Source organism: Pimephales promelas, chromosome 5 (assembly GCF_988280905.1).
Source record: "Pimephales promelas chromosome 5, fPimPro1.hap1.1, whole genome shotgun sequence".
Classification (NCBI taxonomy): Eukaryota; Metazoa; Chordata; class Actinopteri; order Cypriniformes; family Leuciscidae; genus Pimephales; species Pimephales promelas.
This window is the reverse complement of record NC_142773.1, coordinates 26,683,154-26,709,904: the sequence shown is the minus strand read 5'-3', so window position 1 is coordinate 26,709,904 and position 26,751 is coordinate 26,683,154. Positions and strand designations below refer to the sequence as shown.

At 36.6% G+C, this 26,751-nt stretch overlaps 1 protein-coding gene across 1 annotated transcript in view; it reads right to left on the bottom strand.

Annotated features, from left to right (window-relative positions):
* Positions 1-26,751, bottom strand: part of b4galt2 (beta-1,4-galactosyltransferase 2) — a 104,739-nt gene that overhangs the window by 68,663 nt on the left and 9,325 nt on the right. The window contains exon 2 of the mRNA XM_039688434.2: positions 19,437-19,869. Coding sequence (XP_039544368.1) covers positions 19,437-19,773 — 337 coding nt within the window. The 5' untranslated portion in view covers positions 19,774-19,869. The remainder of the gene's footprint in view (positions 1-19,436; positions 19,870-26,751) is intronic.

The following is a 26,751-nucleotide window of genomic DNA, read 5'->3' as shown; positions in this document are numbered from 1 at the left end:
GCTAAAACATATTACAAAGTCTGTGAACAGTGAAGTACTGAAATGTGGAGTTAGACCGTTAAACAGTTTTTCACCATTGCAATTTTACGGATTAATTGGGCGGGGCTAAAACAGGGCTCCGTGACGCACTGGAACTCATGAGCTGCTGGACACCCCCCTATTTGATGACGCACAGAGTCTGATCTCCCCCTCTCCACACACACTCCCCGAGCACATTCGCATTCACCGCTCAATCGCTAATGACTGTCAGTACTATTAGTTACTACAACTGATCCTACAGTTTTCTAGCTAGCTATGCCTTCGACACGGACATGCATGGGCTACTACCTGGATGCGATCATGTACAAAACAGATCGGTATCTTCATTTAAATTCCCTTAAAAACGATCACATCAAGAAGAGGTTTTTAGAGAGCCTAACGTTACCTTGATGAAGAGCTGATCACCGCCAACACCCGCCTCTGTAGTAATCATTTTACACTGGATCGTTTTATAAACTTTCCTCAGAGACAACTCGGATTCACTGATAATCCGCTGTTACTGGTGAACGGGGCAGAAACGACGATCTCCCACCTCAGCTTTCATCCTCCCGTCTCCAAAAGCTAATCAGCTAATATCACCGTCAACAGCTTTCCCGTGAGTGGGCGTGGTTTCAGCACAGCCAGCGGACACGCCCCCTGCGTTTGGGAGCAGAGAATCTGCTCATTTTTTCATGATTTTGATAGCTTATTTTATGTACTTCCCGACTTTTTTTATCATTCAAATTTGGCTGGGTGGCTAATTACACATTTTTCTGTGGTGTGACAAACTCAGAACACATACTTAATTTTGACTTTACAGGGACTTTAATGTAGCAGAACAGATTATAACACCTGCTTCACTCTAAAACTAAACATGTCTTGTTTTTAAATGCAGTAATTTTGAGATTTCCTTTGCTTTGTAAACAGAACTGATGCTTTACCTATTCTATATTTCACCTGCATATTTCATAAGTCTAGCCAACAACTATAAAAATGCTCGAAAAAATGTACCATAAACAGGATACAATTCGTAGAAATAAAACATGTTCACCTCTAGCAACCCTCAAGAGATCATGACCCACATGGTTGGAAACCTATAGCAAACAAAAGCACAAGTATACGTCGTTGTTTGCAGTTTGTAGCCCTCATGTAATACCGGTAATTACATTTAGACTTTGAATATTTCTAAATTAGCTGTTAGATAAGTCTACTAATCACTCCAAAGTGCTACTGTTTGAGGTCAATGGCTTCAGCTGATTATTTTAATAACCTCAGATTATTAACAGAGACTGAGACTATGAGACAGCAAATACACTCCAGAGCACATTTCCAATGTGCATTTTCATTTTATCTGCTTGACAGTCATTTACAACCAAAAGCCCTTATCAGGCTGTTTGCTGAACATAAGATGGCAGTATCAGAGGCCGTCAGTACTTAGTACAGTAAAATGCTGTATTTTCCCTTCTGAGAACAACATATTTCCAGAAAATATGCCATGCCCCTGAGCCAAGTGCTGGGGTATGTAATTAATAATTAGCGAGATTTCAGCTTGGCAAGCCTTTTCTGAACAGCTATAATCCTGTCCCAGAAGGTACTGTGTCCACTTCCTTCAGTTTTGCCATTGAACACTGCGCGTTCTTCCTATGGAAAACATGTCCTTTCTTTGTTCAGGAATTTAGCAATTGATTGCAAGACTTTAGAAACAGACAGCTTAGTTGTGTCTCAAATGAGGAAGAAATTCTCAAAACCCCACATCAATATAAAAATACTGTACATGAATGTGCCAATGGTCAAAGGAGGAATCCATGAAGATGCTTTATATTGTGTTGCTTTGAACGAGCCATAAATCTGACCCAACAGAAGCCTTGGGCAGTTTTGATGGCCGCAGTGAAATTATACCCCACTAAACTGGCTTTCATGTCCATGCTGAGAACTCAGAGCAGGGTTCCACTGTAATTGGAGTTTGGGCCAAGCGGTTTGAGGGCTTGTTACTACTGGCTCAGCCTTATCATTCTGTGGCCGCACCAAAGCCTGGGGTTTAACTGGGCCACATGCACCCCTCGCCAATGCCAGCTGGAGAGATATCTGAACAGAAGGTCTATAGCAGAAAATGATCTTGATTGAAAGCTCTAAATCAGACTTTTGGTACTGACCATCAGTTCTGAATTAAGTCCAAAAGGCAAATTTTATATAAGCTGAAAGAGACGAGAGAGAGAGAAAAAAAATTAAAAAATCAGCTGATTCAGTCAAACTGAATGAGCCAAAAAGTAGCACAAAGGCAACACATTCTGTACCGGTAAGGAAAATGTGAACTATTTGTAATGTATTTTACAACTGAACATGCTAATATTTGTGGTGTCTCTTATGTAGCTTATATTAAGGCGAATATTTGATGAAGTCAGCTCTTTGGTGAAATCTACAGAAATACAGGTTTGGACAGGTACATTCAAAACAAATTTCGTTCAAATTGCTGATCATAAATGATTTCTGACAGTAAATTATTTACTGTGTTTATTTAAGAAACGGATAGTTCCGGTCCTTGATTCTGATTGGTTGAGTTGTGTTCGAAGCTGTTGTAAATTACTCAACAAACATACGCCTGTGACCGCATTGGTATTACTGCGCAACTGCCGTTTGTGATTCTTTGTTGCTAAATGTGTTGCTTGGCAATCTCTTTGGACCTACATTGCTTGGCGGAAGAATAAATGTGTTATAACCACTGATCTATATAATGACTGGATAGCTCATTATTATTATTCTTGACATTATGACATTATTCTATATAGATCAGTGGTTATAACGTTATATTTTTTGTTGCTGGTGTTTATTTCATGAATAAAATAAATATCAAAATTAATACTTTTATGGGGTAACTGTTTTATAAAAGCAATAAGCCCCTTGAAACAGTGTTTTACAGTGAATTTAGAACAGCTAAGGGGGCGTTATTAGGCACGACGTGGAGCGGACGCCCTTAGCCCTTGTTTTAAATTCATTGTAAATCATGGCTTCAAAGGGCTTATTGCTTTATTATACACTACAATTCAATAGCTTTGGGTTGGTACGATTTCTTTCAAAGAAGTCTTATTCTAAACAAGACTACAAAAACAATACAGTAAAAACAAATGTTGTGAAATATTTTTACAATTTAAAATAACCTTCTCCGTTTGTTCTTTTAAGATGTAGATGTAGTTAAATCCTGTAATAACAAAGCTGAATTGTAGGCAGCATTAATCATTAATATATGCTGGTTTGGTGCAAAAGAAACATTTAATATTATATAGAACAAGATGAAAACAGCTGTGCTGTGTTATATTTCATTGGAAACATTCAGAATTTTCTATAAGACACATTCAGGATTCTCTGATGAATAGAATAAAAAATAAAACATTTACTTTAAATTTACTTGGAAGTCTTTACTGTTACTTTTTATCTATTCGGCAGGGATGCTTTAAAATATAATTTTCTTTAAAAGAAAAAAACTTACAGATGCCAAACTTTTGAACAGTGCTGTGCATGGAAGCTGCATTTCCGTATCACAGTAAACAAGAAAGGTAATTGCTTTATATTTTGCAATATGGCTTCATATATCAAAGAAATTACTTTGAAAGAAGTTTCTCGTAATTAGAATTTTATATTGCGGTGTGGGTTGATTTCTTATTTTAAACTTTCTCACAAGTACCTTGTAAGGTGGAAAATGGTTTCAATATTTATATACAGAACATAGAATATATACAGAGAAAGTAGACCCTTAAAGGCAAGAGAGGTGATTTGTTGCAGAAACATTTGTTTGTTACGCTGGTTGAAAGACTCTTCACATAAGACAAAAAAGCCTCAAAGTTTACAATAGCATTTTAATATCAGTGCTTCTCAAAGGAATGTCCCAGAATACAGAAAACACCAAGAATACTAGTCAATCATTATTCATACAGTTCTTCTTGCTTTGACAGAAATCCCAGGACATTGTGCAATTGAATGTGCCCATCCAATAACGACGAGAGGAAAACTGCAATTCAGAGACAATTTTCTTCCAGTCCTCAGACTTTTCAGACTAGACCTAGAAGTATATGTAACTAGTGCATCAGTGCTGCTACAATTCCCCTCTCTTTATTAGTGTGGGAAAACAAAACCTTTGAGCCAGATCTCCAGAGGAAGAGGCAGCATGATCAATACAGCTACAATGGCTGGAACCGTTACTGCTGGGATATTTACAGTGGTGACCTACTTCCTCAAGGTACAAGCGATTTACTGCTTCAGCCTTTACACCAGGCAAGCGGACCAAAACACCTTAAAGTGGTTGTGTGGCAAATTCATAGAGAGATATATTGAGTTAGAGAAGTTTATATGCCTTGTATATAAAATATTTATCAGGGTGTATCGGCAATACCCACCATACAGTATTTATGATAAGCCAGTCTAAATAAAGTTAATTTCATGCCGATATTTACTTGACAAGCTCAATAACATTAGCTTTTATGGCTACTGTGAAACAACACACCCCGCGCGCAAACAACAACAAAAAAGGGCCTCAATTAGGCGACAGCATATCTTAACAGCAGCATTTACAACTTGTTAACCATCTACAATGTACTTGCTGAGCCATTAAAACTAGTCCGCAGCCAAACTTTTCATCAGTTTCATTGCAGCACCTAAAGTCCTCATGATTTATGAGCAGCCCACTTACTAGTGGATGTCGCTGCGCATTGTCTTTAAATCTAATTAATAGAAGTCGTTCATCTGTGGCTGACATTAACTACCACTGACAATGACTTTACAGAACACTTTTTCCTCTGCTTTGAGATTTGGTTGAAGATCAGGACAATAACAGTGACAAAAAAACCTTCCAGGGATAAACAAGGACAAATTGTTCTACTCTAAACTGTTTAAATGTAATAAAATGTCAATTCTGTTAAAAAAAAAAGCTATTTTCTCTGCAACAATAATTTTACTGTAACAATCAATATGCATCAAATAACTGAACAAACACATGAAATGTAACAGAGGCTATTTTTAATACCATTTCAATCAAATTTGCTTTGGAGTTTTGTTTTATCGCAGAAAAGAATCCCAACAGAATCTGTTAAACATGTTACAGTCCAATTGCTAAAGTATTCAAACAACTAGTTGCATATTGTCATAAATAACTGTCAAACTATCAGCAGTATCATGTTAATAATGCTGTTGTCTTTTCACTAGATTTTAACAAAACTGAGTGCTGCTTTTCCGTTTGGATTCACACAGGAAACTTGACTTTCATTAATATACACACTTTCCCGTGTCTACTGCACTGTAAAGACATCCTGAAATCTTCAGAACAAATCTGAAGATATTTTTAATAAAATCTGATAGCTTTTTGTTCTCTATAAATGTTATATATACAAGGCATTTAAACTTGTGCTCCAAATTGCACATGTATAGAATTAATCAAACTTCATCAAGTGTACATGACAGTGTCCTGCAGAAGAACAAGAATTACAGTCACGTAAGATGATTGACAGTTCGAAATCGAATGGGTCCTCACTGACTCATAAGTCACGCAAATCCCCCCCCCCCCCCCCCAAAAAAAAAAAAACAGTAGAGGCAGAACTCCCTCTGAATGCTCTTTCAGCTCTTCAGGTTGCATAATTCAGTTGGAAATAAATAGAAATTACATTCTGTATATATGAAATATTTTGCAAACATGTGAGAATAAATCAATATTTCTCCAAATATGCACACTTTTGGACTAAGAGCCCTAACAGATGCTGTCTAGTGCATCTATTGTATGTGAACACAAATAAACCGCAGCAGACATGACTGAAAATGAATGCAAGTTGTCATTCTATTCAAACTCAAAAATTACAGATTGATTATTTTTCACTCCTGACATAAGTTAAGAAATTATTGTCACTGTTACCTAGATTTATCATAAACAGTGGTCAAATATTGAAGCTGGAGTCTTAAATATTTCTAATGATACTCTTCCAGATGAAATAACAGTGTGATGTTTGTTGAAAACAATAATCTGGGGCCGTCGTCAATCTTTGCATTTGAAGGGGTTTTCATAGCTTGAATTGAGTACTAATACTACTTTAAAAGGGACCTATTATGCCACTTTTCACAAGATGTAAAACAAGTATTTGATGTCCCCAGAGTGTGTATGTGAAGTCTACCCCACAGATCATTTTTATAGAATTTTAAAATTGCCAAATTTGGGCTTGTGCAAAAACGCAAGTCTCCCTTTAAATGCTAATGAGCTGCTGCTGCTGCCCCACTTTTCCAACGAGAAAGGTCCTCTGTATAATAAGCAGCATCGTGTAATATTCATGTAAAAACCATACATAAACTCCTGTAGAGAACATGAAATGTCTTCATTGAATGATAACTGACTCAGTCCCAACAGACTTGGTCAGCGGTTTTAAGTCTGTCTAGCAAGCAATATTTCATATTTGGCTGCTCTGTTCTGATGTCCTGTCCTTTAGTTTCCACTATCAGTGCAATAAAAAAAAAATAACAACATAGCTGTACGGACTCATGGTGCTATCACATGATATCACAAACTTTATAAGTCTAACATGTTATTATGATCTTGACAAATTCAAAGAAAATTTGGAAAACAAACGCGGTACTTCTAGATGTGTAGCTGGATCACGAACAGTTGGCACAGCTACATCCTTCAGGAGCAACTTTTTTGGAAATAGATAGTGCTATGTGGATTAATACATCCAGCTACTCAACACCGATAGCACTTGGAGACATTCTCGTCAATGCAGCAACAGTGGATGTTTACAACTCCGCTGTGAACTCGATCAGGACTGTTCTATGTTAAAACGGGAGTCTCAGTCAACACTTGTGGGCGGGGCCTGTGGCTGTAGTGACATCACTAAAGCCACATTCTGAAAACAGGTTTTTGGGACCACTGCTTATGATTAATGGGGATTTTAAAAAAAACAAACAAAAAAAAGGAGTGGGTGAATTTTTTTTTTTACCACTGTGGGGTGGTTGTTTACACACACTGCCAAGACACATTTATGTCCAAACACCATGCAAAAGTGAATTTTGCATAATAGGGCCCCTTTAATGTAGAAATTACATTAGTTTTTATTCTGTAGCATTTACTTCACCATAGAATGGTTTTTATCAGCCGCTGTTGCTTAAAGTCCATGTCTCAATCAGCTCCCTAGTTCAGTAGTTAGGGCACTGATCAGGTAGTATGCCATTTTAAGGGCTGTCTCAATCTCAGAATCCTACCAGTTCGCTCCTTAAAAACTCCCATAATGCACTAAAAGCAGGGTGTTTACATATTACAAAATGCGATACTGTATATGTTTTTAAAAATACAAACCATTTTACAATTATATTTCAGCATTAACATACATCGCTAGACAGGTAATAAACATAATCTAGCAAACATTTATCATTTAAGGCTGAAATTTTGCATGTATATGTAACAAGCAAAATATTTATCATAATGTTTGCATGTAATATCAGAAAGATATCAGCTCTGCTGTTATTCATAAATACCAGTAGTGATGGTGCACAAAGAGGACGTTGTCATGTCGCCGGAAATAGATTTGTCAGTGTCCCCATGTGAAGTGAGCCAGCGTCCTTTCCTGTCCCTACCAGTGCCCGATTTCATGAACATGATATGAGTTTGGGAGCTATAGGGAGCTAGGGAGCTGATTGAGACGCACCGATTTCAATTGATCCTGAAGAGCTTGATTAGCTGGTTCAGGTGTGTTTGAGTAGAGATGGAGCTATATTCTGCAGGACGGCTGGTCCCCGGGAGCAGGGGTTCAAGACACCTGAGCTTCAGGAAATGCATCACAAGTTTAAAAAAAAAAAAAAAAAAAAAAAACCAAGCCACCTGCTATGCTTTTTTTCCTTGTTGTAAAAAAAAAAAAAGGTTATCCAGCCACCTGCTTTTTTTCCCCTTGTTGTAGCATACATAACCGAAAATCACGAAAGTAAATATTTAGGTTTTGTATTTTTAAGCACTCTTTGCTTGTTTCAAAAGTGATTCAAGTGATTCAAAAGATATTCTCTTTTTATGTTTTACAGTGAACGATGTACAAGAACAATGAAAATTTTCCATTGGTTACTAGCCATTTCGACAGGCCGAGTTTAAAAGCATCTTGCTTCTTCTCGCTCTCTTTTTTTGTTACTAAAAACAGTTTGAATGTAGCAGAGAAAACATGAAGAGAAAAGACCTTCTGCCAAAGAGGAATTTGCCAGAGCTTAAGGATTACATTCCTCTTAAAAAAAAAAAAAAAAAAATTAATTACTATGGCATGCAGTTGTTCTCTAGTAGTGGTCTCTCTCTCTCTCTCTCTCTCTCTCTCTCTCTCTCTCTTTCTCTCTCTCTCTCTCTCTCGTTCATTACATTGTCCTTCATTCTTCAAAAAGTGTAACAGAAACTCTCAATATTGCGGCAGTAACCGGACGACCTTGTGATCGCAGCAGAAACACAAATCTCTAGAAACGTATTTTGTTACAAGTGCCAAAAGTGGTCGGGCAGCATTATTTCCTAATTACACAAAGCACAAAATCCATTTGGCACGAATCAGATGTGACATGTGATGCCACTGGCAGGTATTCTCTTGAGACGGCGTCAACTTCTTACCACTCCGGCCCCCTCAACACTGCACCTTCCTAAAAAATCATCTGACCAGCAAAATGTTACTGGGGAGGAGTGACTCATCATCATCAGAGACATTCTCATTGCTCTTCTCACATTTTGGTGCCCATGTTTCAATTGCAGGCAATGTGAGCCATTATGTTAATGTCCCCCTGTGGTGAAAATCAAGTGTTTAATGTTGTTTATATGTCTATGTGGTGTTTTAATGTGCTTTTAGACAAACCATGCGCAAATTCATAAGTCAACACCATTGCTGAGTATTTTCTCCTTAAACCTGCAGTGATCCAAAAACAGTCTCAAAACCGTGGTTTGAACTCGCTGGTGACTCTTACTGTACGTCACAAACTACCTTGTAACCAATCACGTCAATGTGCCGGCGGGCTTTAGCATATAGAGTACTTGACAGCGAACTAGCAGGGGAGTCTCGAGAAAAGCCAGGTTATCCTGGTATATTCTTTTGTTGATATGAAAACTCGGATGATTTAGCAATATAGCGGGTGTATGCTGTACAGTATATTATGATGTTATGATGAACTATGCCTTTCTCCACTAACATTCTGAGTTGTTAAAAGCATTTTTGATGCTTGTTAGAAGGCAGACAGAGATGATGAACAGGAACAGGGTCTGCAACACATTATTAGCTGTTTAACATAATCAAGCAAAGGGCTAATAATATTAATTACATAATGAGTCCGACGTTGTAAAAAAGCCATTGTGCAGCGTTTACCTTAGTAAGTTGGCCGAGTGAATCTCGGAGCTGGCATGAGTGGAGACGAGGCTAATTAGCATATATTCATGAATTCACGTATACTAAATGAAGCAAGGGTGTGGAGTTGCATGCAAGCTTTTAAGGCAAATAGGGAAATAACGTTTAAATATGTCATTTTGGTGATCAAATATGAGTTTTGAGGGATAAAATTATTTACTACAGGGGGACTTTAAGCAATTCTTATCACTGTAAAGGAGGTAACAAATCAAATGAGGATATAATAGGGTTCTTTTAAGAGCAAGCTTTTTTTACACTTTATATGTCATTACAATTTTTGAAGCATTAAAAAACTAAAATCTTTTTAGTTATTAAAACATATTTTATTTTGTACAGGATATATTTAAAAAATGAAGACACAACAGGCAGACAAAAACTAGTTTCATTCACAATTTTTATTTCAGGTTAAGTTCAGGTTGATTTCATGCTAACCGTACAACAGATTTTTAAAGAAATGTATGACAGATGTTTTATTTATGTCCTAATTTCTAACGGAATATTTTATATTATTGTGTCTATTTTTTAGATTTGCAACTTGTTATATTAGCAATGCTTCAATAATACCCTGTATTTCATAGGAATTTCATTTTTTTTTTTTTTTTTTTTTTGCAGCTGTAGTGCCTGAGTTTGCATACAATGGGCCCTGATGTCCCTTTTAGAGAACATAGCATAACAATAGCAAACAAAAAATAATAGTAATATGCCTTTAAAACTCAGAAATAAATTGTTGGCTCCCAGAAGTTTTTACCGCTGATGTTTGCTTTAGTGCCTGCAGGAAAATGCTGAATAGATTTGTCTAATATTTTTTGATGTGGATACCCCCAAATATATGAATTCTGTCAAATTTAACCTGATGTGTTTAAAATAAATAAATAAAAGTCAGTATAAGGTGCTTCTGCCAAGAACTTTTTCAAACTTTTTAAAATGACAATGGGAGTCTTACCAACTGGCATGAACATGACATTAGCGACAGGCTGCTGTGAGACCTCGTATTGATCTCACCTGTGTCTACTGGTTAAACCAGACGGGATGATAGGTCACTTATCCTGTTAGTGCAATAATAGCCATCAGTTTAAGCTTATTGTATTAACAGGCCATGGCCTAATCCAATATGTGCACATCAAATCCTTTGATCTCTTTTAGGACATACCCCTGATCTCCCAGAGCTGGCTTCCCATAATCCAGGGAAACACAATGCATGAATAAACAGTTCTAATAAATAAGCAAATGCCTCAGAATAAATCAACAGAAACTGACACTGACTGAATATTTTTGTCTAATTAAACCAGCTGGAAATAAAAAAATAAATAAAAAACAAAGACATTCTGTTCTCCATTTCTGGTGTTTCGTAAAATAAACAGTGTTATAAAGAGTGGTTTATGTGAAATGAAATGGTTGCGCCCACATCTGCATTTTAAGTTTAGCCACGTATCGATCCTATAAAAAATATATGTGCTCCAGACATTCACACTCTCTGCTCAAAGACTTCCATCACAGCGATCACAGAAAAAAACAACAACAATTTTGTAATCCCCTTCCAGATGACAATATCAGTCCCCTGTTTTGTCATTTATCATTTGGAAAAGCTCACTGCTCATCTAGTTAAGCATACACCAACGTCTTAATGGCTTCCCGGGTGTTATGGCGGGATGAATGCAATTTTCTCTGCCTGCTATAGTGTTTGCCTCCTTAGGTCCATGCATTCACATTTGGCATTCATTGATTCTGTGTCTACAATCTTCTCTCAGACACTGAACCGATGTGACAATCTTAATACTGCCGCCCCATTAACTATCATATTTCCAGGATCCGCTGAGCGTCCAAACAGGCCAGCAGTTAATCAAAACAAAACTGTGTCTGAAACACACGCCACAGCACAGGCAAGGTTGTTAATGTAAACCAAAAAATCTAAATACAAATATTAAAGCATAAAACAAAATTACTAACTTAAACTAAAATTAAAATAAAAACTGAAAACATAAATATAAAAACAATTTAAAATATTAATACTATAATAGTACTGAGCAGAAAACAGCCTCATTTAAATTTATTTTACCTTTCCAGAGGACTTCCCATATTAGTGAGCAAGGGTTGTTAAAGTTTTGTATCTCAAAAAAAAAAAAAATATTACATCAACTTATTCCCTTAAAACTGATTTATCTCTTGTAAAAAAAAATGTTACTGTAAAATATTGTAAAAACACTACAGATTAACAGTAAATTCCCATACTGCATAAAGGTTTATATACAGTTTATGTAATTTTTCCAGTAAACAAATTGTTAAATGTACATTTTTTAGAAATAAAAAAGGCAAATCAAATGATACATGTTTCTTAAGAGTATTTGTTAAGAGTTTGGGTTTATTTGGCATCTTCTGTTGTTTAATCAATTAATGTTTATTGCATTATTTTAGTGTTGTGTGTTACCGAGAATGACTTACATTCATCTTTGAGACAAAACTGTGCACAAATATATAGTCAAACACACATAACCATAGAATCAATTCTTAATGCGCATGTGAACGCCATCAGCGTTTATCACAGCTTCGCATTTAAAGTCTGTTTAGAGACATTCATATACATTTTTACCTTACAGTTACTGTAAATCCAGCCTCTAGTTCATAAACGCCAGAGGAGAACTGGTCCCCGACTGAGCCTGGGTTCTCCCAAGGTTTTTTTTTTTTCTCCATTGGGTCACCTGATGGAGTTTTAGGACACCATTGGGTCACTTGATGGAGTTTTTCTGTTCCTTGTTGCCTTTGGCTTGCTCAGTTGGGGATATTTAAATTAATTAATCAATCAGTAATACCCTTGATCAGCTTTACCAAGCGTGGATGTTTTTCCACTAAGAAACGAACATTGTTATTATGTTTTGATTGATACTGTGAAGCTGCTTTGATGCAATCTATATAGTGAAAAGCGCTATATAAATATCCTTGACTTGACTCAGTGTACCTTTTTGTATACTAATATAATTCAGCTTGGCTTGTGGAAAGGATGAACTTCTTCATGATTCTTCATGTGGCTTCCTCTTTTACCAACAGCATTATTATGGTGGTTTTCAGTATATGTTAAAGGTACAAAAAAGCTTTTAGTAGCAGTGTGCATTATATGATTTACCGGTTTAAATTGCAATTTTTCTTGTTTGTAAATTACAGTTTGTTAATTATGATAAAAATAATAATGTTACATTTATATAGCGTTATTTCTGGGTACGCAAAGCTCTACATAGAAGGGGGAATCTCTTCAACCACCAGGAACACCACATTTTCTGTAGATATGCTTACAATTTTACTGTATTTTTTACAGAATTATTCTGCTACTCTAAAACATATACTCTAAAATACAATCAGGTTGATCATGTTAAATGTTGCTGATTTATCAGTGATTTCCATTTCAATTTCATCCACTTCAAATGCACAAATAAAACATGGTTGCCACTTAAAATATCTGAAAAAACTGTAATCTCACTGAAAGCAATTCATTTCTGAATAGGAAAACAAGATGTGATCATATGAGCAAAGCCAAACATCCTACTCTGTGATGAATGTGCAGTCAACAGTGATGAGAGATAAAAATGAGAGGACAAAATACCACTGAATATTTCACTCTTGCAAAAAATGCCACCTTGTACAATATGACCCGTTTTAATACATAAAGGCCACCGCACAACTGAGCATTGCTCAGGGGAGGAAAATATTCCATTATATCGTAATATCTGTGAAGGTATTCTTCTTGTAAAACAAGGAACATTAAGTTTCCTTACACTTGAACTAAAAATTCAGCGAGCGTGTATGAGGAAGCAAGCAGGCGCTCCAGGGAAGGTGAGGGGCAGAGCATGGACCAGTCTGGGTGATGCCAAAGAGCTATTTATACCTTCAGCTCAAGAAGAGAACCCTACAGACCCCGGGGTGCTTACATAAAGACACAGAAATATTAGAAAAACGGGTTTAAAAAGCGGATTAGCTATTACAAGGCCACAGGAAATTCCATGTACCAAGTAAAAACCAAAGAAGGATCATGAATAATTCATGAGATAGATCCCAAAAAGCATCTTAAAACAAGGCTGAAATGGATGAACAAAAGTGCATCTTTGCTAAGGCTTTAATGGAGAGAGGATTGAAACTTGAACTGAGATTATTATAATTTTCTCAGTCATAGGTATTTATTCAGTTTTCTGTACGGTTATATAACTGTTGCAAAGTTAGAGAGGAAAATGCTGATGTTTAACTACTTGGCTGGACCTTTTATAGACCTTTCTTCATTAAGAAGATCTAAATATGAAGTTTTAATTAAAAGAGAGAGAGATCAAATGCCAGGAGGTGCCTGTGCCTGCAGGACTAACCATAAGGGACTGAACCAAGAGTCTTTAAAGAAGGTTGAACAGTGTTATGGATTGAAAAGAATTTGGGGGGTGGGGGTGGCAAATACATGTAAATACATGTTTAAGTAAGTATGTTTAACAAAATCCTCCATTCAATTTGATTCAAAACTTGATTTCAGTTTAATAGCTAATAGAAAAATAACTAACCAAACCGGAACCAAATTAGATTATTAAGCCCTTGTTAATACAGTACATTCATGTTTCTAATGAAGAATAATAACATGCTGCATAAGTTACAGTATGCATAAGATAGAGTTTTTGAAGTTCTTGAGGAGAGACTGTGGAACATCAATTCAAAAACTGTTTGAAAGTATCTGCAAAGGGACCATTTTATGGATTTATGTCTACATACACATCTTACACACATGACTGATTGTTGACTGAAATTGCCCTTACTGTACAATTTATGTGCAGAAGCAGTGCAGCTTGAAACACCAAGAGAAAATACTGCTTGCCCTAGTGAAAGAAAATTGGCTGATTGCCAAAAAACATTTTAAAGAAAGGAAGAAAAAAAAACATGTCTCCTTAATACTTTTCCCGAACTTCACAAAATGGTAGATTTTACTCTGTCTTGGTGCCAAACCTAGTTTACAACATACAGATCTCTGGTCTTACAGTACTATTAACACATTGTAGCAGCCTGACAACCCAATTAGAAAGCTAGTGTCTCAACCGATAGAAGAAGAGAAACCGTGCTTAAAGGTTTTTGTACAAGTTAATATGAATGTTTAGGGTTTAAATGAAAACTTATATAAGTTTATATAATATTATTAAATTATAATATAATAATATTAATTTATAATATTATTATATAATATAATATTATTAAAAATTAATAATATAATATTATTAAAATAATATATAATATTATTAAAAATTATCATTAGTATTTTAAGAAAACACTAATTTTACCTCATCAAAAACAGCTCAGTTTTCATCATGCCGTTTCAGTGCATATGCCTTTAAATGATGAGCTTCGCTCGCTCCACCCCTCTCTTCTGCTGCCGTTTTGATACAATGCATGTGGAGTGTTTCCTTGACAACAGTTGAGGGTTTATTTTGGAGAAAGAATGGCAGCGGGAGTCTCGGACAAGTTTGAACCGAAGTCGGACCCGGAACAAGATGATATTTCGCACAAACATGAACACATTGACGTTAATCGTAGGGAATATTCAGTAATGGCGAAAACAAAACTCAGCCACTGAGTCTTCAGCGGTTCAGATTTAGGAACATTAAAATGCCTGTGTTCATCTGTGTTAAAACGCTGCTGTCAATCAACAATCGTGGGAGGGGTGTCCGTTTTATTGACATCACAAAAACTAAAGGCTCAATTTGAGGCAGGGGAAAACATACAGTATTAAGATTAAAACAAAAACACTGGATGGATTTGTATCATTATATGATGCAGGTACTGCCAACACACATTTCAGTACAACTTGTAAAAGTGCATGTACCATTAAATGACCCCTTTAAAGTCATGTGTACAAGATACTGTATCCCTATTATACTGTCCATGAATACTGGCAATTATCACATCTACACTACAAAATTATCTGACTTCAATTTTAATAAGTTTTAGTACTTTTTAAGTAGCAATATACAATTCATCGAGAAAAACGATGGTTTAAGTGCAAACAAAACACCCTCTTAAATGTCAATTAAAAAGCACCATCTTAAAGGAATCCCTTTAATTTTTGCCTTTCTCTCCCATTTGTTTGTATCTCACCTCTCACAAAATCGTTTTGCTGAAGTGCTGGCAGTGCCCCTTAAAGTGTTATCTCTGGGATAAGTTTTCCCCTCTTGCTTGATGGAAACTCAAGGGAGAGAAGGATGTCAGTGGGCCCGAGGGAATGTCTTTCCCTCCTCATGGAGTCGGTTGTCAGTTTCCTGTGAGTCAAAGACATTTGGGCCAGCTGGTCATCCGGCCGAGTTTTATTCGAGAACGGTCACGGACAGAATGCTGCAGGCTACAGCATCCCAACACATCAGCTCTATGAGACGCTTAAATGAGTTACTACTGAAGCTGAACTATTCACTTTGGCTGGTGCACTTGTCGTATTGAGGAACCAATGGTCAGAGGGCACTAGTCAAAATGCTTCTATTTTGGATTTTTCTAATTTAATTAAAAAAAAAAAATGTTGATAATGTCAATCAGTGTTCCAGAGCATTATCCAAACAGCATCTTGTGCTTAGTTGTTACAACATTTAATTTAGTGAAGCCACAATATTACAATTCTGGCTGATAATATATATATATATATATATATATATATATATATATAATGTTCCTGGAGCAGATAAACTTAAAGTTTTGCTATTAGTAGAGACGCTGCTGCTAAACACAGTTGAGAGACAGACTCCGGTAATTCACATACGCTTAATCTCTCTCTCTCATAATTGCATTAATAACTGCATTAGTCTGCTACCAATGGCTCAAGCCTCCGTTACACAGCTCTAAAATATTGTTTTGGAATAAGCAAAAGAGCGTTTTAAGGGAAAAACAACCTGACAAATGTCTTGAAATACATCATCTGATTCTGAACAATGTGATGTTTGAGGTGAGGTAACTGTAGTTTAAAGCAGGATAATTGACCCCGGGTCATTGAAGCATTGAAAAATAATGAAATTGTTGAAAAATAAACTGCTTTGCATTGCGGCGGCATTAACACCTCAGGTGTGCATTATTTTTTAATTTTAATAATTTAACGGCCCCTTATCAATTATTCCTTACATATACAGCCTGGGTAGATTCCTGTACTTAAAAATTGTGGTCCATTACTGAAATACAAATTACATGACATAAACTGTACACATTTTTAGGTAATATAATCCGATTACTTTTTGATTACTTTTGACCTTACTTTTATCCTTAACTTGTTTGTCGCATAAATTTGAATAGGATATTCCAAAGAAAATATTCTGAATTACAGATTTTCTACAGTATGTGTTCCCATTTGAACCCCACTGTATCTAAGCGATCAGTCATCAATAATATTGTAAAAAATCGTAAGCTCTGATATAAACACATTCTGTTTGTGACACCAGGTTGTTGGCTATTTCTAATGCATTAATTGCTTCTGAGTGATTATAACACGGAAGGCCTCCTACCGCTTGTGTGGTGGCTGACAGTGTGACACAGCTTCCCTCCAGGAAGACGGCACCAGTGAGTCATCATCATCCACAAGCCACACCTGCCAGATGGGAAGCAATCTACCACAGACACTGGGTTTTCCCCACAGGCCTCTGCTGCAATAAGATACATGTTCTACACGCACCTGGGACCGGCATGGAAATCTTGCTAAAAACGTCTGCTTCTTACACGCCTCAATTACATCAGAGTCTCTCTAAACCAACATCAACGGGTCAGTTCTTGTAAACCGAATGATGGAAAGGGTGCGCCAAATGCAATCAATGTTCATTCGGGAAATCTCTTTGGGCTAATAGCGACTCAATGGCATCTCAATCAAGATGATTTTTCAAAATGTTTACAGTTTTCTAAAGTGTTTACTGCAGACACACTTGTTTTGGCTTGACAGCAAACATCAAATACGCATTACGGTTACTGCCAATGACAAGCTGAAATGTGGCTTTGAACTCGAGAGGCTGGGATGGTCTCACAAACGGCATGTTTCACACTCTAACAGCTGGAAACACTGGATTTCTTTGAAAACAGTGGTCGACACAGGGTTCTTTGTACTTCCTGCAGCTAAAAGACAGGAATGGGGACACAAAAAAGCTGGGGAAAGCATTTTCATTTGAACACTTCCTGTCAAAATTCCAGGGAACGACAGATTCCACTCTGCCTTACAGATGAGGCAAAATCTGATTTCATGAAGAGCCCCTAAAGACATCTATCAAATTATCTTAGCATTTTGGGCCATGAGTGTGAAAGTAACAAGTTTTGATATGGCCATCTTGGGTTTTTGCCATTACTCAAAAGGGTAGAAATAGAAAACTATGAAGACGGAGGAAGAGAGAGACCCCTGAGCAGGCTGGAGAGCAAACGATTCATATGACACAGCTCCCAACTCCCTCCAGAGCTCTGCTTTAAACTCATTAGAAGGATATGGGTGGCAAAGGCCCGCTGCTTGCAGGCATATCAAATAGCTGCTGCACATTCATTTTGAAGGTTTGCCCTATTAAGAGCTAGAAAATGCAGTGCAATGACATCGTAATTAATTCGATTTTTTTTCTATATGCAGATGGATTATACTACCCTGGAAGAGGTATTTTGCCTTATAATGTACAGCAGAGATTTGACTTCCTGTTGCACAATAATCACCTAGGAAGACATCCCATTAAGCAGTTCTGTCCTTTTTCACCCTATATTTTATTCTACGGTGAACAGGAACAGACTGACAGTAGTATAAGAAAGTAAATTGGTACAGTCCTGTTAGTCTTCGGCTCATTTTCTCTGAACACGTCTCTGAACACGTCACGCACTGCGTAAGACACCGGTAATAAAGCGGTTCGGCGGATGAAATATAAGTGCGGTGAAGAGCATGCTGATGTTAAATCCATTTTAACTCTCCAGTCAGCTCTGAAAACAGAGCGAGATGATGGCTTTTACAGTAATTGGAGTCTGCAGAGAATCCATTATGGCTCTGAGATGGGGAACAGTGACTGAGGGTCCTGCCCACATGTCCTTTATATCAAACCAGTCATCGTCTGCTTTCAACTATTCAGGCCACTAATTGAGAGTTTTGAGGCTTGAGCGCCTTCCATGCATTACTGTCTCTCGTATTATTCATAGTATTCTTTTCTCTCGCACAACTGACTGTTTGATCACTGTTGCAATGTAAGGGATTTTGTTCTTACTTTTACGAAGTTGCAACATAGAGGCCTGATCTAGTTCCTTGCCAAGAGCATCCTGTCACAGAAGACAAAGAGTCTCCTGGCCAACAATTATAACCCACCGCAGCATCCACCTCAGTGTGTAGTTGCAGTTTCTTTTAAAATTAAAGCTCAAGGGTTTAACTATTGAAAGAGAAAACATTTTAATAAATTAAAATGAGGAATTACTGAAGTATTTATTTTACAGCGTACAGTGTATAACAATGATAATATATTTATGTCTTCGACTTAATAATAATCATCTTAATAATAATCATTATAAATATTAATTATTGTGATTATTATTATTATTAATAATAATAATATTTTTTCTTATTATTCTCACGCTTATGAATTAATAATCAGAAACCAGAGTTTCGGTTGATAAGATAAAACTTTGACCATGGTCAAAAGTAAATTAACTTACTATTCCAATTTCTGGTATTGAACAGCAATATTGTTCAATGCATTGTAAGTCAAAAAATGACAGCATAATATTTTTGTTATATATATATATATATATATATATATATAATTGCAATTATTATTAGACTCAGATATTCCAATTCTGTTACTTTTTATTATTATATTTTGTCATGATTTCTTCACTTTTTTCTTTACTTCGTACAGCAAAGGTAGGTGGTCCAATTAAACCCTAATGCCTTTTTTGGGGTGAAAAAGACAAGGCAAATTTTCAGTTGTATCGTGTAGTTGACCATAAGTTTAATAATGGCGCCAGCTCTATGCAATGTCACAATGTCACCTACAGCCCTAGCGCTCAGACTTTTCTATATGTGCCAAGTAAGTACCTATAAGAACTTACCCAGACCAGGAGGCACCTCCGGACATGGTGGTAATGGCTTAGGGGTTGGTGGAGTGTGGTTTGCCTCTGGATTGGTGCTGGGCAGAAGATGGTCAGCTGTGGCCAGGTAACTTGCAAAGGTAGTGTTGGGCCTTCCACTGGTGAAGTTATAGTAGTAGTGGTGGGGTCCTCGTGAGCTGTTCACTCCACGGCCATTGTTAAAGCGGCTGAAGATGTCAAAACGCTGGCTGTAGACATCAAAGTAGAGGATCATCATGATGATAAAGTGCACCAGGCAGAGCAACAGCACAGCCTTGCAGATCCGCTCCAGGGTCCGGCCCAACATCAGCCGGCTCATGGTCAAAGCCACACGGCACGCTCCGCTACACGCATCCGGTCAACGTCACCTCTCCGCGCCGCTGAACCCTCCTGGATTTCAATTCACAAAAATCGCCTACAAAAAAAAAAAAAAGAGAGAGAGGGGAGTTACATCACTGTGCATTTATGATTTAACTGTTGGGTGAGCTTCGATCCCCATCAGCCTAAATCCAAATGCAGAAATAGCTTTAAACTAAAGCATCATGTAGTTGAACTGTCTTGTTATATTTAGATCATCTCTATTCTCTATTGCAGCAGTAAATTACTGTTTAACCAAACATTAATTACCGGTATGCTAATACAATGTCGGAGTAGCTTCCCTATAGCTGTGCCAATGCTGCAGTAGTGGATGTGCTAATAATTTGAGCAAGCTTTGTTGTAATATTTTGTCAATTATTGTTTTGGAAATTTGAACCACTCTATGTTGCCATATGAATTTATCAAAAAGTTTGACAAAAGGAAGTGTTTCTCCTCCCTTTTAAAATCAATTGATTTTGCTATCTTGACTATGCATACCTATAAAGTTAGTTACATTTTTCTAAATGTTTTCTTTTTTTCCTTTTTGTCGAACAGATCCACAAATGGTGAAACACTGATTTTCATTTTTCATCCAATAAGAAGATACACGCATAAACTACGATGGAAACACATTTACCGAATAAAGCCCTCTATGTGCAACAACAAACTCATGTTACTTTGCCTCAAAAGATGGAGTGATTGGATAACTCGACAAACCAGTGTGAACCAATAAGATCACACCATATTAAATGTTGGTTTGGTCATTCTGAAATGCCCAAGTCTGTCGTTTCGTCTATAAAAAAAAATCCAAAGTGGCTTCCCCGATTGCAGGAACTTCCATTTTTGTTAGCAATATTTTGTGCAAGTTTCTCAGGAAGTGACGATTTTGTGCTTTTAAACAAATGGGATGGAATTGCTGCTTTATTCGCAAAATGTTTTAATGCGATATTCCAATTTTTCACATAAGCTAAATTCTCATTCAAATTTCCCATGGCAACTATTATTCATATGCAGTTAGAACAAAATTCTATAACCTGCGACTGAATTATCTTAAACATTAAATACCTTATTCACAGCATTATTTTTCAGCATAATATTGATAAATAAATTCCAAAGTCACTTTCAAACCCCATTAACCATGTGAAGCAAAAATAAATGTTAGAAATATCTATTCGAGATGATGTAATTTGCACATGAGCAACAGTGAAACTGCAGCTTTCTTCAGGTTTAATTGGTATAAAATAGAAATCACTTATTGGCTATCCAAATCTTGCTGTGAGCAATTACAATGTTGACAGGTTTTTTTCCCAATCAACACTAAGAGTAAGAAGCCAAAGGCAAGAAAGTTTACGCAGCAACAGACGACAGCCTGAAGTCGAGACCTGCGGCTAATTTCTCCCTTTCACTCTCTCCTGGCGTAATCGCTGGATGAAACCGGATAGGAAAGCCTCTTGATTTCACACATGGCCAGCTGTTGAAAGCTCCCCCGCGGCAGTTCAGATGGGGGGGCTCACATCAGCAGCTTGCAAGTGCTAGCTCACAGGCTGGCCATGTAGGGGAGGAAGTAAAGGATGTACTGATGTCTCAACACATGCCAAGACTGGCCCCGCACACCTCACCTGCACCACCACCCTGTGACTCCTCTGCAATAACCATCATCAGCACTAAGGAGAAAAAAACACTGTTTGACACAATTCACACGGCTCAGCCTGGTTTGAGATCCTTGAGGGAATCGCTCAACACTCACCAACCCCCCTAATGAATCACACTGGCGCCAGTCACAGGCACAGCAATGAGACAAAAATACAGACTTACAGAGAGGACGTTGACGCTGTCCTGACAAAGCTTTAATTCCCGCTCTAACTGAATTTATATATATGAATGGATAGAGTGAAAAATGTCTATCCATCAGAGGAATGTAAACAGGTGAAATCTGACCACTAAGAGGATGCTTTACGCACATGTGACTTGCACAAACACAACTCTTTTTAGTGAACTTAGTGTGACTTGAGTGCAAGTCGCAGACATGCACAACCATTTATGGAAGGTATGTGTAGTATAAATACTGGACAGTACTGTTCAAAGATTTGCGTTTTTTTTTTTTATGTCTTTGACAGCATTTTTTTATATATAAAAATACAGTAAGTACACTAATATTGTGAAAAAATATTGTGATTTAAAATAACTATTTAAAATATTTAAAAATGTAATTGATTCCTGTGATCAAAGCTGCATTTTTTATTCAGTCATTGCTCAAGTCTTCACTGTCACATTACTCAAAAAAATATTTTTTTTAAGATTATCAATGTTCGAAAGAGTTGTGCTGCTAAATATTTTGTGGGAATTGTGATACATTTTTTTGAGGATTAGGAACAGCATTCATTTTAAATATATATTTGTTTGTAACATTGTAATCATCATAACATTTTTATCAATCTAATGCATCTTGGTTGAGTACAAGTATTAAAAGTATTGCTGTGTTCCTGGACTATAAAAACAAATGTCAAATCAGTTAATGAATACAATTTAACCATGACAATTTATATACTGTATATATATATATATATATATATATATTAGGGCTGTGCAAAAGTTAATTGCGATTAATCGCATCCAAAATAAAAGTCTGTGTTTACATAGTATATTTGTGTGTGCTGTATATAATTATTTTGTATATATAAATACACACACATGCATGTATATGTTTAAGAAAATGTGTTATTCCTATATAAAATATTTATATTTATATAATATAGATTATGTATTTATATATATATATATACAGAATTTAAGCGCAAATAATTCTTAAATATAGACATGCATGCATAGGTATTTATATATACAAAATAATTATATACAGCACACTCAAATATATTATGTAAAACAGACTTTTATTTTGGATGCGATTAATCGCAATTAACTTTTGCACAGCCCTAATATATATATATATATACAGGGGTTGGACAAAAAAACTGAAACACCTGGTTTTACTACACAATAATTTGTTAGAATGGTGAGGGCCTCATTTTGCATCCAAATACAGCACCAATTGACAGATAGAAGTCCTTCACAGTGACCAGAGGGATTATGAGCCGTTCCTCTTCCAGAACAGTGTCCAGGTCACTATATTATGCTGGTGGACTCGCTCCTCCAAAACACCTCAATAATATTCAGATCTGGTGACTGTCAGACCATGGGAGATGTTCAACGCCACTTTCATCTTCATCAAACCCTTCTGTCACAAGTCTTGCTGTGTGTGTTGGTGCATGATCATGCTGATACACGGTTTGAGCATCAGGTGCTCATGATCCTCCAGAAGGGTTTGGTAGTCCTCGGCAGTGTCGTGTCCATCAAATACAATCAGGATTGTCATGATATTGGAGCTCAAACCATCACTGATCCACCCGTGCTTCACTCTGAAGATTGGCCGCCAGGCATATAGATGTGAAACCTCCAACATTGGCCAGTGTTTCAGTTTCATTGTCCAACCCCTGTATATATATATATATATATATATATATCACTTACACTTCAAAGGAGACACCCAGCTCACAATTTTTGTCTTTTCCTCTCCCATTACCTTATGAGACAATGAAATGTCCAGTGGTTACACACTTCAGCCCCTGCAGATGCAGTATATCATTCAGTTGTCAGTCGCCTACTATAACAGACCAGGAATCAAACTCAGACTCACTCACGGTTCCCTCAAATTGTCGCATTTCTTGTGATCATTCAGGTTAACGGCCAAGGAAAGCCAATGGAGGCCGCAGATTCTGCAGTGTGCATCTTTCTCTGGAGCTGGAGCTGTGGGTGGATGTTTCAGCACAGAAATGGTCCTTAATACTAGGACAACACATAAGGCTGAGGTCACTCCAAGTTGCTACTCCATTGATATATGGTCTTCTCTCAAAATCACATTTACAAACTTGTTTTGCTGTCATCAGATCCTTCTCAAATTTAACTCTGAATGGGAGGCATACTTGCAAAGAATATAGTGGTACGTATATGCTGAAGTCCCAAAACCAAAGCTACTGAAATATTCATCACAGCTCCAATGGCCTTGTAGAAAAAGAAGACACCCATAGGCAAAATCTGAGCGAAAGGACTTTTTCCTAAATACTTTTTGCCACACATCATTCATTTAGCTTCACTTCTTACCCATCAGAGATACAAAGCACTTTCTAGTGAAATTTCAACTGTCATTTTTTGGGGGGAGAGCAATACAGAATGACAATAAAATGAATTAGTAAGATAATATCAACCAGCTACTCTTTCAAATAACATCCAATCAATTATTCAATAAAGGGAACACTTCCAGATGCTCTGTTGCATAAATTCCACAGGATTGTGCTAATTAATTTAGTATATCCACTCAACTATAATATTACTATCAAAGAGGGACTAGCACCTCTTTTGAAAATGCCAATGTTAATGAGGTTACATTTTGAACAATCCAGAAGTTAGCAATTTGGTCTCAATAAAGTCAGGATCAATAATAAGCCAAGACTCTGAATCAAAACGTATCCCAAATTAGACTATCTAACTAAACTAAACAAGAAAAGAAAAAAGATTGACACTAGCACAAACTCAAGGCTGACCAGAATAAGCCAGAAATAGAGGCTAATGAATATTTTATATTACACCTATGTTATAAACTAATGGGTGAAAAAGCAAGGTTTTTACATTGACAGAAGTGAATCCATTAAATAAACTGGCAACAAAATGTACAGCATCTATATGCTTAATTTTTTATAACCAACAGACCAAACTGTGGCATTGCATTATTCATGTTGGCCTTCAACCCAACATTCACTAAACAATTACATTAACTAAACATTAAAAAGTCAAAAACATCAAGGTGTGTATGCAGTAAATTCATGTATAAATTCTATTTTTAAATTGCATTTACTGTGTTGTTTAGCCAGCTTATTTAGCTTTATTATAACAATCTAGACATAAATAAGTGTCTAAATGTATTAAGCAGCCTATTTGTGTAATTTTTTTTTATACACACAACATTAAGAACTCACAAAGACTGACCTAGACACATGCAGGGCTTAAATACATCCTTGACGGTAACACTTTACTTGAAGGGGTGCATGCGACTAACATGACACCTTCATAATCATGACATGACATATGTTATGAATATGAAGGAAGTTTTATGCATGTTTGTGGCAACTGTCACTAAGTGTCATTCGCTCAGTTATAACATTTTTAATGCAAATATGACATTGTTTCAGATGTCTTTGTCATGACAACTTGACATAAACTAATAAATCATAATCTGTCAGTGTCTTTGTCATGACAACTTGACATTACTAAGACAACACAACCTGTCATAAACATGACATAGCTGATTAATTATCAAACTTAAGAAACCACCTTGCTTTATTGGTTAACATTACATTACACTATCAGGTGGTTGGTTTTGACATTGGCTGTCATGAGACCATTATAACTTTTTAATGACAAATTAAATTAGTACCACTAGTTGAGGTCACGAAAAATATTCAGACACAGTTATAAAGGCCACATGACAGCCAATGTCAAAACCAACCACATGACAGTTTAACTTCATTTTATGTCAAGTTGTCATGACAAAGACACTGACAGGTTATGATATTATAGTTTATGTCAAGATGTCATAACAAAGACATCTCAAACAATGTCATATTTGCATTCAAAATGTCATTATTGAGCGAAAGACACTTAATGACAGTTGTCATAAACATGCATAAACCTTACTTGATATTCAAGACATATGTCATGTCATGGTTATGAAGGTGTTATGTCTGTCTAATGCACACCCCTAAAAGTAAAGTGTTCCCCACTTGACTAACGACAAGACAAGGGACACCTGTGAACATTAAATAATCAACCAATGGCAACATGACACAACAGACAGGGGAACACAAGGCAAGATCACATGACTAGAACAGGGGATCACATGACAGACAAGAACCAGGAACAAGAAACAAAACCCAAACCGTGACAATGAGGGCACAAATACAATACCATGGTTTGAACAAATCTATTAAGCAGCACTGTTTTCAACATTGATAATAATAAGAAACGTTTCTTGAGCACCAAATCAGCTTAAACGAATGATTTCTGAAGAATCATGTGACACTGAAGAATGGAGTAATGATGCTGAAAATGAACCTTTACCATCACAAAAATAAATTACATTTTATTATAAATTATAATAGACAAGTGACCCCAAACTTGAATGGTAGAATAATTTTCCAAAGTAGTTTATAAGACACAGTTCTATGGGAACCAAAGGACAACTTCGGATTGGCCTCCAATTCACTGAATACTTAATCAAGGATGTTATTCATGATATGAAGAAAAATAACTGTGTGGGAATTGTACTATGTCCTTCCCGAAGACAGGGAAACAGCTAGAATGGGGAAAAAAAACAGGTGAAGCACAGCATGAGTGACTCAAAGAAACATATGGCAGAGTGGGAGAGTTGGGTAGTGCTTCAGAAGCCACATCTGTATCCGGAAATGACAGATTCAGCCATCTTCCACCGCCTAAAGCAGTTTCCAACAATCTATTAATCACTTTCTTGTGCTCTCTTTTGCACTCTGTAGTAACTTCTGTATGGGACTGTGACACTACAATGGACAGACCGCAGAGTTCTGGGAGATTTAGGTGGGCAGCCTCTCCAGTTTCTCCATCACTCAAAATGACGTTAATGGCTACGCTTCACAAAAGACTCATCAGTCATCTATTTACAAACTGCATATTAGATGAAGGCATAAATGTGAGATTTAATGGCTCAGGAACCACATATCCTGGTTCTGGTCAGACGACAGATTGTATTGAGAGCTATAATTGATAAATACTAATGTGTCATAATGCATTTGTGTGATTCTTCAATTAGGAACCTTTTTGAAATCTCGACAAATGAAACTTCTCCAAACTACTG